Source organism: Pantherophis guttatus, chromosome 7 (genome assembly GCF_059756535.1).
Source record: "Pantherophis guttatus breed Tessera chromosome 7, ASM5975653v1, whole genome shotgun sequence".
NCBI lineage: Eukaryota > Metazoa > Chordata > Lepidosauria > Squamata > Colubridae > Pantherophis > Pantherophis guttatus.
The window spans coordinates 27,719,789-27,732,430 of NC_142069.1; the positions used below are offsets into that span (position 1 = coordinate 27,719,789).

General features: G+C 34.6%; 1 protein-coding gene across 1 annotated transcript; it reads left to right on the forward strand.

Annotated features, from left to right (window-relative positions):
• Positions 1-1,198: 1,198 nt before the first annotated feature.
• Positions 1,199-12,441, forward strand: HMOX1 (heme oxygenase 1). The gene is made up of 5 exons (XM_034402786.3): positions 1,199-4,211; positions 4,646-4,766; positions 8,850-9,341; positions 10,819-10,927; positions 11,788-12,441. The coding sequence occupies exons 1-5, from the start codon at positions 4,192-4,194 to the stop codon at positions 11,913-11,915; spliced, it is 870 nt and encodes a 289-aa protein (XP_034258677.1). The 5' UTR covers positions 1,199-4,191; the 3' UTR covers positions 11,916-12,441.
• Positions 12,442-12,642: the final 201 nt, after the last annotated feature.

The following is a 12,642-nucleotide window of genomic DNA, read 5'->3' on the forward strand; positions in this document are numbered from 1 at the left end:
AGGCTAAAATGAGCTCAGCCTATCTTTGCTTCATAAGCCAATGATTTAGTGAAAGTGTTGCACTTGGCATTCTTAATGCACTCTGACTCCAGAGGAAGCACATGAGCCTTCCTATTTAATATGAAATGTGTGAATCATGCCCATGAAGGCTGCAGCATTGATTAATACCAAAAATAATAATGAAGTGATGATCAAGCCAAAGGGCATCAGTGCATTGAGAAAGCTCAACTAATATAAAGATCTGACGTGAAAACTTGCTGATGTGCAAGCCAAGGCTCAAAACTTTATTCTCCCTTTTTATAATACCAAAGACTGCAGAGCTCCAGCCTTCCGTTTCTTGATCTAACTAGAGACTGATTGATTTGTAAACACTATGTTATTTTATCAAATACTTTTATTTCCAGGCATATATTGTTTTATGTTGGGTTTGCTGTTTTATATCTGAGTATTGTTTCTAATATAATGGAGGAAGCAAGTATCCAGTATGTAGCTTATTAATAACTTTGCTTTGCCAACACAGGACATAAGATTTGTCCATTATCATGAACAAGCATTAATTTTAATATAAATTGCTCTTTCTTTAAAATTGTTCCTCTGTTGTGTCCAGTTCTCTTTTCTTGTCTACATCACATCTGTAACATTTTTCTCTATTTTATTGGCATATGATATGAAGCATGCAAAATGTTATATTTATGGAGCTGATCAGACCATGGAGAGTTAACTGACTGATACTTTGTCCACACAGAAGTATAAATTATGATCAATCAAACATAGGGCTGGGGAATTCCAGGAACTGAAGCTTACCCATCTTAAATTTGCTAAGGTTGAAACACTGAGCTAGTTCATCTTGTCTGGGCTTGGAAAATTGCTAAGCAAAGATAGGACTGATTATTAATACTTGGGTAAGAGCATAGCTTTAGGCTAAATGCGAAACTGAAATACTGGTACATCTTAGAAGTAAACAGTGGCAAACCATCCAACAGTATGTTGCCAAGAAAATTTCAAAAGATGAAGAATATATTTCATTTAAGCTGAACTGTACAATCAAAATGACTTGTGAAATTAAAACTGCTCTCTTAACTCTATTTGTTCATGCATTCTCCAGGCTATCTTCTCTTTCCCTTGCTAGGGAGCTTTCACAAAACAATTGCTAGTTCCTCTCTCCTCTCCAGCCTTGGAGCAGCTGCTGTTTCCTGTTGCACAGCATGACAATGTGCTCCCTGAGTCAGTATTTCCTTTTGAGGGGCACAGACCGTTTTGCTATGTCATTTTTGAAGGTTTCCTTGCAACGAAGGCATTGTTGTTGCTGAGTAATGCATGTGACTTTCTCGATGCTTCCTGCATTGTTTCTTACCAACAGTTGGAAGAGAAGCAGCCATTACTGGTAGGAACTGAAGCATGATTTCACACCACAGTCATGTGCTAAATAACTGGCCATTCAAAATTTCAGATATTAAGTGCTAATGGTGAATATCTAATCTTGTACCAGTAAGATAGTTAAGAAGAGAGTAATTTTAGAAGGTTAAAAGGTTATCGTTTAGAAGAACTTCTAAATAAAAATGCCCTTTAGCAATAACGAAGAATTCTGTTGTGAGGTGCAGATTCCTCAACCTAGCAAACAGCAAATCAACTGGCAAGAAAGGAGATTGTCTCTGCTTCTGTGCCAATAACTCTAAGGAAGGAAAGTTGTTTCCCCCTTTTTCCAATTTGCAAAAGTGTTTGTCCTTGCTGATACTGCCAAAATGGCATGACCCACAAATACCAGAGGTTTAATCAGTTGTAGGGTATCCCAATAGTTCCAAATGCAAGTATTTTCTAAAACATTAAATGGAGGTTTAGTTTGTTGACCAAAACACTATTTTATAAATATTACTGAGAACATGTTTTTTCTTAAGCATCTGGTATCACCTTAATTTACAAAAAGGTCTCAAACGTTTTTTGAAAATTAAGTACAACCACCATGGGAGGTGGCTGCATCCGGTATCTAAGTGGAAATATTCCATCCAACTGAAAGAAGAAAAAAAGACATATATAATAGAACTATGTAGAACTAGATGAGTTGGAAATGAACGGTCCTTTTCCTTCCCTTATTTTTTTTTCTTCCCTTTATTTAATTAAACAAATAAAGTCCAAAAATGGCTGAAAGTTGTGTCTTGACCTACAGTAGCCATTTTGTGGATTGGTTAAGTCCTATGATCCAAAAAATTCTATCCCTGCTCAAAGATCTTGACCGTAATAAATTGGTCTTTATTGGTTTATATGTGGAGTCTTATGACAGCACAGGCTTACACAAGAGTTTCTTATAATGCTGCTTTTCTGACCTACTCACTGAATTAGTGCAGCCATTATGATATCAAAGAATTTGAGAAAATGATGATTAAATAGGCGCTAGCAACAGGTTACTTCAGTAGCAGGATGCTTTCTATGAAGCAACACTGGTGCTTAAAACTGCCCACTGGATGATTCTAATGGCCTGTGGGAAGAATTATCATTTAGATATTTCTGGTTCTTTACCTTTCTTAGACTGGACTTTCTTCAGAATCCCTGCTACAAGGCCCAAACAGCACACATCACAAGGGACAATTAACAGTTAATTAACAATTAACAGTTAATCATCCTTTATAACGTCTCATTATATCATCTCACAAGAAGAAGACTCACCAATCTGGTAGATAATGTGAGCTGTCTCTGTATTGTTATATAATTATTTTATGTTACATGTAAGAATAAATTCAATGATGATATAGCCAGATAAGGAAAAAAGTGACAGCCATTTGTCACCATGCTTTGGAATAATCTGGCTAGTTGAAGAAAAGTGACATTTTTGAGAAGTTGAGCTGAGTCAGATGAAATGTCAGCGCATGTAGGTCCTCTTTCCTGGATTCCATGTGTCTGCCTCCCAAGCTAAAACAAATGAAAATGGATTCCTTCTACAATGATTGTTGTCTACCCTTCAGCACCCAGACTCAGCATTTCCACTGAAACTGCTGCAGTAAATCAATCACAAAAACTTTTTTCTCTCTTCATGGGTAATTATCAGATGCCACCTTCCAGGATGGGAGACAAAGTCAAAACCTGACAGTCATCCATTATTCAATGTTTCTAGACCTTTTTCTTTATGAGATTTTCTGCCCCCCCCCCCCGATCCAGAGGGTTGTCAAAAGAGAAAAAGTTCATTTTTGCCAGAAGTCAGAATTGGTCACTCGCAAAGGATTTGAGGGGTGCAGATTGGCTACCTCTGCCACAGATAAACAAGTTTATTTTAGTACATCATTAATAGAACTATTGATTTCAGTCTGGCAATTAATTTACCCGCCCAGAGTATTCCAATGAAACTGCCACATAGATGAGTGTACTCCCAACATAATGCAAAAGAAGAGTTACAGATGCACTATAATCAAGGAAGAAGCATTATTTTCTCCACTTGTCAACTACAAAGGGGAGAAATTTATCCTGCAATAAGCTTACCCAGTTGGAGACCATATACAGGGGGAACAAGATGGATTTGGTTCTAGAGGATTCACATTCAGCCACCAAGCATCCCTGGATTCCCCATGAACATCTAATCAAATCCTACCAACAGATCTACACTGCCAGAACTTTGTACCAGTAGGCTGACAGAAACCTCAGCAACATAAATTTTCCACTGCCATATGTATATCAAAGCTTCCAATAAGATTATCCCCTAGATCAAGGAACAAAAATATGATGTACAGTACATTGTCTGACTCTTTTGAATTGCTTGTACTGTATATCCAATATGTATAAAAAACAAATGCTATCAAGAGCCACTAATATTTGAAAAGAGAAGTTGGTTGGCTCTGTGGAATGAAATAGTTAATGCCCAGCATTCTTTACAGAGAAGTCTCTTGACATCCTGTTGTGCTTAGTTGTCAATAAAGCCGCATCAGATGACTTCTCTTCCTCCCTCCCTACTCAGGGAAGAAAAAAAAAAAGGGCTGAACTTCTCTAGTGACGGGGTGTGGCGAAAAAAGTGTACATGTTGCAAGGGAACTGTATGTTTTCTGAGGTCAGATGTTTTCTGGCTGAGCACGTGATCCCACAGTAAACGTATAAAGAGAATGATGAAGGAGGACTGCTTCATTCAGAAACCTCGCAGCCTCTGGAAAGAGGAAAGCAAACGGACAACAGAAAGACAAAAGAAAGGATAGCAAACAGAAAAAGGGAACAATGGCTCAACACACTGAAGGGTGAGTGTTGGTTTTAAGACAATCATATATATATTCAGCATGTTCTTTTCTCATTCACAGATGTTCTACATTAGAATTCTTGGTATTTCTCTAACAGATCTCTGTGATCCCAGAAAAGAAAACTTTGTATGAATAGATTGTAATCCACCAATCTGATTCCATTCTAAATGTCAGCCTGATATGTGATCTTTTAGTCTGATATCTGTAATTTTTCTCAAACTCTTTTATTTTTTTGACCAAAGAAATGTAACTTTTTGTTTGAACATATCTTGTCCTTGAAGAATAGAGAGGTCCTTTCGCTATTGTCTAGAAAGGATGCTCATCTTTTTCTCTGGTTTCCTAAGATTGCCAATTTAACTTCTTTGTTAAAGGACTAATGAGAAATTCTTTAGTACCAATTCTACCCTAAGCCATTTCTTTCATATCTTCAATAGAAAGTTTCAGGACCTTTCAGAAGCCCTGAAGGAAAAAACAAAAGATGTTCATGAAGAGGCAGAAAACACAGAATTCATGAAGATTTTCCAAAAGGGACAGGTGTCACTTCATGAATTTAAGGTACATGCTTGGTGGTTTTGGAGGAGCAATGGTTTATGGATAAATTGCAAATTAAGCGGTAGATGCAGTATAATGTAACTTAATGTTAAGGAAATAAAGATGTGTAGGTACAATATAATATAAGTTGATGTATAAGAAAATTGAACCAGCTTATTATCCTGGGCACAGGAAACTGGACAACTCAGATTACATTAGAACCGCAGATCCTTCAAGGCTCCAGCCTTCCCATGGAAGACAAAGTACCAGATAGAAAAAAAAGAGTGGGTAGATTTGTGTGAGGAAACCCCCTCCTCCCCCCCCCCAAATTCAGTTCTGGAACTGAAAATAAATTCCCAGGGTAATTATGTATTTTTAAATTTCTACTATTTATTAACTTCAATGGTACAGCCACTTCTGCCAATTACTACATTTGATCTGGTTTGAATTTATGGACCTTAGTATTTTAATAAAATATAAAAAATGAAATAGAGACAGAAGCCTAACATCATCCTTTTTCTGACTTTGACCCTCTGCTCCTTAATTACGATTGGTGTAAGCAATTTTGTGCTTGACTCCACTGTAGCTGATTTCAGCAAATGCTTTATTTTTCCCTAAGTATAAACAAAGGTGCTATATCAATCTTAAATATGTTTATTCAGAAATAATTTTCACTAGAACTTATTCCTTAGTACACTTGGTAGTATAATGCTTGTTAAAGTTAAGGCATAATCCAAATACTCAGCTCAAGATATTCTTGGGGTGTATATAGAATAGATTTTGCTTGAGAAGAGGAACTTTGTCAGAATGCACAACTTTATAAAAGATTGAAAATATTGAATTCTGTAAATAGAATAATTAACACATGCATTACACATTAACAAAAAGAAAACAAGCAAGGAAAACAAATTACCCCATGATAAACCTGACAGACAAGTCTACTGTGCTGGTAAATATTGTTGTTTTGAAACAAAAACATTACACCATACCAACATTACACCACGTACACCTATGAATGTATATTCAACAAGAAATCACACATTATATGTTTGTTATATTTGCATAATATATTTAAAGTGAATTGAGGAACTCCTAAAAGAAAAAAGAAAGGAAACTCAAAGTGTAAATCATAGTGTAGAGTTTTATGTTGGAATTACAGTATAGAAGATGGGAAGACACAATTCCCTGATTTATTTTTAGATAGGAATATATTATGCATTTTTGCAACATGTCAGTATAGGTGACCAAAGAAATGCACAAATACCTGAGTATTCATTTTCCAGTACAACTGCTAGACTATTTTCACTAGAAATAGTCATTAGATATAAGTGCTGAATGGATAATGGATGCTGGAGGAAGCAGAGACACAATTAATATAACCAACAGAGGGAAAAATAAGGTAGAACGTTTTTACTAAAGTAAAATGGAAGTGATGGCAGTACAAACAAAATTCTTAGAGATTAACCTCAATTGACCAAAATACTTCAAGAAAATAAGTGTTAGAACTTCTTCAGATTCTTTTTCTTTGTTGATTGGCTGAACTCTAGTAAACTAAATTGAGTGAGGGGCAAGTATAAACAAGACACATAATTAACTAAATTATTCAAAACTCCATTATTACCTAGAAAATGTAAATAAGTTTTGATATGTGTGTATGGTTGTGTAACATTAGGTCTAAATTATATACAATGCAAGTAGGTATTTTATGATTAGCTCTGTTGTTATTTTTAGGTGTAAGAACAAATAATGAGAAAGCAAATAGAATAAGGACAGTACATTCCATTTTCTTCAAATGAATTTTTCCCCAAAGTTGCTGATTACCAGCTAACGGGTTAGGGAAGTTTCAGTGATTCACTACAATTTGCCATTTCCACCCAGAAGTATTAATAGTAATAATAAAAAAAATATCTGGGAAAGGAACAATTATTGTATTTTTTAAAATTGCTTGGTTTTAGAGGTTCCAGAAAAAATAGCAATACATTAAATTCTCTAAGAATAATCTCCTGAAGCTGACAAAGATTTACTACACTTTCTAAAACTACTGATTAAGCAGCAACGTCAACCATGTATCTCAGTTCTTCCTTTCCCTAATTCTCACCTAGTACCTACTACAACATTTCTCAAAGGAGAATCTTGAAGTTGTATCAGACAATTACTTTTTCATCTTCATCCAGCTATAGCAATTATGCAGGTTGGGAATTATAGAAGCTGAATCCTCTGAGGAGTCATCCCAACTGGCTAGGGCTGTTTTACTGTTTAGGATGATCAGCATTTCATGCTGCTTTTGAGAAGTAGACAACTCACAATATAAAAACAAGGCACAGTAAAAAAAATAAATAAATAAGACGTGCAACAGGTGAAATGCAACAGGCAATTTAGACACTAACCTCAAGCCAAATACATCGTATTTCAGACACCTGATTAAAGGTTTCATCCATTAATCTGCATAATACTGCATGATCTGCCAAGTGTGAAATATTGGCATCAAGATGGAGCCAAATGGAAAATGCTACTGCAAGGAGCACCAACCCTTGGATATAAAAAGGATTCTAATAGCTAAATTTTCATATAAATTTAATAATATAAATAAATAAAATAATTTCTATCACATTAAGTACTCAGGAGCATAAGAGAAAGCAGATGCTTCTAAAATGTGTTGGACAAAGCTCTAACACATTATATTCTAAGTATATATTCTGTTGCAGTCTGTATCATATTGTACTGCTAGCTGATGGCAGAATTGTAGATCACTAAATACAACAACAATGGTTGGCAAACTCACAATCTATGTTCTCTAATGACTTCGTTCTACCCATATTTCTCCCATACTCTCAAGCCAAACAAGGGTCCAAAACCTGGGGTAAAAAACAGCTAAACAGTGCTAAAAATTTAGCAAGGTTAGAGGCCAATCTAAGACCCTAGGAAATGTCTATGTGGACATGCTACTAACACCAAGGTCTATATTGGGACTGCATGACAATTTTGCAGCCAACATCCTTCCCTTATTTGCATATTTAAGCCATTTTCTAGTATTCCTCATTTCTCTTATAACCTCCATAGTATTTTCCTCAAGTTGTTGTGAAACTAGTTCTTTTATCAAATCTAAACAAACGTTTCGTGGAATTTGGTTAATATTTAAAAGATATCTAGTTTTGTTTTTCTGATCAAATTATTTAGATCGGACGTTGTCTTACCTGAACATCCCTTCTCAGCGCGCTGCTGAAGAACCAATATTACACAAAGTATTTTATCAAAAAACATTTAAAAAAATGATAGTGGAAAAATAACACCTGAAGTCTTCTTTCTTAAAAATGTTTCTGTACATTTTAAAAGTTTGGTTGTATCTAGCGGTGATGTTGCACTGTAGAAAAATAATGCTAGAATAAAATGAGGGCCTAGTTTGTCTCCTCCACCCCCCCACCCCCACAAATTAGTGTTATCCACTGTAGCATCTCAAAATTCTCCACATGGGGGTGGAGGAGCATTTGTAGCAGTAGAACACTTACATGGAAAGTCACAATAGATAAGGGAAATCACTAGAAACTTTTTTCACTACTTACAACCCACTGATTTTATCAGGAACATTGCCAGCGTAGGTTGAGTCTTTTCCAGTGTGGAAATCTGTTAGTATACATGCAGTTTTAGGAAATCAATTATATTTCCTGTAGAATGTCTATAATTGGGATTCAAATGGTCAACAAATGAAGACCAATCAAATTTAATACATATGGTGTCCCACATCTTTTTCTCACATCGGTGAGGCAATACTACTGCATTCAACCTATTTAAGGAAGATTTTGAAACCTACATACAGTTAGATAAATGAATGCCAATATAAAATGTCACATCGTAATCATTCCAAATGGCATGAAAGGGCTGAATGCAATTTGTAGATGTTCAAATAAAATTGCCCAACATCAAATGCTACCAAAACTGAATTGGTTCTTAGGAGCCTTTTCTACCTAAAATTGGAATTCAAAAATCATGAACACGATGGCTTTTTAATAGGAAGGTGAATCTAAATATCAAATCAACTTAATAAGAAACATTTATGACTGAAGAGAGATTTTGTAACTGTTTTTCTTTTCCTCCCTGTCCTTGTTTTAGCTTTATTTGGGTTCTCTGTATTGCATCTATGTGGCCCTGGAGGAAGAATCTGAAAGGAACAAGGACAACCCAGTATATGCGCCTGTTTATTTCCCCAATGAATTGAATCGCACAGCTGCACTGGAAGATGATCTGGAATATTTCTATGGTCCCACATGGAAGAAAGACATCCAGTGTCAGGAGGCAACTCAAACATATGTGGATAGGATACATCATGTGGGCCAGCATGAACCTGAACTTTTAGTGGCCCATGCTTATACTCGATACCTGGGAGATCTGTCTGGTGGCCAAATTCTGAAGAAGATTGCCCAGAAATCTCTCAGTTTGCCCAATACTGGAAAAGGGCTGTCTTTCTTCAATTTCTCTGGAATCACCAACATCAGCAAATTCAAACAGCTTTATAGAGCTCGGATGAACAGCATCCCCATGGATTCTTCTACTATCAAGAAAATTGTTGAAGAGGCCAGAAAATCTTTTCTTTTGAATATTGAAGTGAGTAATTAGTCACGTATATTTAATTTTTTCGAACCGAAGAAATAAGTAATTTTAAGAAGTACAATTCTCCTACGTAAACATTGATTGCTGTTTTATCTGGTATACTGAAATATCTCTTTCTTTATCAAAAAACAATAACAATGGGGTGAACAAAGCTATAATTTTCATAGAACTTTTCCTCCAGCTTAATACTGAACAAAAACATAAGAAAAAGATAAAGATGATTATGATGCTGGAGTTTGGGTATAGTAGAAATAATTGTGCTGCATTTTAAAAGCCTAAAATGACCCTCTCAAATAAAACAACCTGCTCTATTAGAATCAACCAATCTAAACAATAACTAATTAACAAATTACCATATTCTTAAAATGATTCAAGCAGGACCCTACAAATTGATTTGGTTAATTTTTACAAAGGAGCAGATTTCATGAAAAGGGGGGGGGGAGAATCTTTTGAAAATATACATAGAAGTATTCAAATCTATCAAAAATCCTTGCTTCCTGACATGTTTATAGACAATTACCTTATCTCAACATTTAACTTCAGCCTGGGTTCTTTCAATATATTTTATACCATTTTATATCAATTGAATATTATTAAGATACTATTAGACTATTGTATCTCAAAGAACATTGTGGGAAAGGACAAAGAAGTTATATCAGCTCTACTGAGAAAAAGCTACAGTGTAAGAGCCTCTTTATCTCAAAAAAAAAATTGAATAGAGAAAACCATAGTGCACTAATATTATAAAACTGTTTCATAATACCAGAACCTTAAGTCAGCCAATGAAGGTGAAATTTGGATGATTCAAGACATATTTTAAAAAATGCATCCCCATATTATATATTGTTAACTGTTGAATTTCATTTTTATAAAATGTGGTCATGGCCATTAACATGAACATTTTAAAAAGGGGATTAGATTATTCATTATAGTTATGCATTATTTCCAAAAATAGAGGCACTTAGCAGTATAGAATTTAAAATTAAATGTATATGTAATTGAGAGATGATCTCATGGCCAATACTTTCCATACTGAGGAAAGTTAAATTCCATTGATACAAATGAAGTATTATGTATTTGATTAGGGAATATGAATTGGAGACATCTTTCTTTTTCTCCTCCCATGTTACTGGTATTGCAAATACATTTTCTTTACCTACAGATAGATAGCAAAGTATCTACAGGAAGAACCAAATTTTCACATGTATCTATGCACTAGTTTTATAGCGTTTCATATTTAAATTATATTTATTATTAATATCCATTATTGCAAAGTAGATGGCCATCATTGAACATATTAAACATCCATTTTCTGTGTTGCTTTCCATATCAAAAGTTATACTGAAGTAGGAAGACTGGAAGATAAGGAGACTTTCTAAATTCCTTAAAATGGATCTCACAAAATCTAAATTCAGGAATGAAGGGGAAAAAAACTTCTCTGCAATTAAACTCTATGATTCATTTTTCTCAGGTGTTTCAGGAGCTGCAAAAGTTGGTGAATCAAGGAAAGCCTCCACAGAACAATCATCTTGGGAAATCCAAATTAGATTTTCACACAACAGGAAGCAACAGAACACAGTGTAAGAAATTATTTTAGCTTTTAGATTGTTTTTGCAATGAAAAAATAATGAAATGAAAAACAATGATTCATTCATATTCACTATCGTAATTTATTTTCTTATTGATTTTTATCCTGGATAATTGAAAAATCAGTATGTATTATAAAATATGCCCGCTTAGAATGATTTTCACACCTCCCCTTGCCACCTACCTTCCCCTGTGCATTTAAAATATCTAGGTTTTGTATAGGCCATATGTTAAACATGGCACATTTTCAATTAGTGATATGAAAAACAGATGGAAAACTAATTTACAGCTATACTATAAGTTACAAGTGAAGTTCTACCAAAGAATGAACATCCAAAATATTTCATACAATATACAAAATATTTCATAGAATAATCCACAGAAAGGAGTATGACAGGGGCATCTTGTCACATATATTGAATAATTTCATCATTTTTGTGATATCACGATACACATATTTGCCATGTTGGTATCACCATGACTTGTTATGGACACTGCTGTTTAAAGATTTATGTTCATGTATTTGATTGCATAACTATTAGACTATACTTAACTTTCATGGTTGTTCTTGCTTACAAGTTGTGCATTCCCTCATCACCCTCCCCATCCAACATAGTTAATTCATTTGAAAGCTACAACCACCAAATGGTTGTCTATCACACAATTTAAGTCCACACAATTGTAATATACTCATAAACTTTGCAGTGTTACTACAGTATGCTCTACTTTGCAGAGCTACTAGGTATTTAGTGAAGCTATAACTGTGACCAAAACATTGCTGTCCTTAATGATTTAGTAATACAACCTTTCCAGCTGATTTTCATTCTGAACAATTTTTGTTTTCTTAATACAGTGCCAAAGGAAAGTGGCCAAGCACAGATGAAGCATACAGACCAGCTGCCCAGCACTACACTCTTGCGTTGGACTCTTGCTCTTTTCTTCTTAGCAACAACAGTTGTTGTGGGCTTGTATGCTCTATGAACTGAAAAGAACTTAAGCACTTTTACTACTACTTGCCTATTCTGGAACTAATGCATTTTTCTTTTTAAAGATGAAGGTTGCAGATTTAGATTATCACGCATATTGGAAGCACTGAGCTTGACTATTTCTCCAGTTCTAGGTATTGTTGTTACCAGCAGCATTTTTAAAGAAGTTTGTGTCAAATACATTTCTCTAAAGAACCTGAAATGCCACTTTATAACATGCCATTAAACCAATAAGAAGCCAAGATGAGAAAAGAATGTTAACTTGCCATCTGGAATATGTGAGGAATAAATCAAGCTGTGATATTTTGTCAGTGTTTGTGTACAAGATTTTCTATACAATATATGTTGCATTTATTGTTTGTCCTAAAATGGAATAGAGTGCCTTTATGCGACACACTTCTACTACTTTAAAACAGATGTGCCTTAGCAATGACCTTTCAGGAACAGAATAAATCATTCTTGTATTTGTACTTTGTACTTTTAAGTTATATGTACTTTCATTAAAGCTCCTTGTAAGTTAACTCAACTGTGTACTTTTATATGTTAGATTGTTTGAAAAATGTTTGCTTTCAACACTGAGTTATATAACTGATAGATATGGATTAATCAGTACTCTGCCATTAAGTTAATTTATCCCTGTATTTGGGAAGATAATCATTCAGTACTACAATTATTATAAAATCTTTTAAAAGTCAATATTGAAAAGGCATTTATGGGAAGGA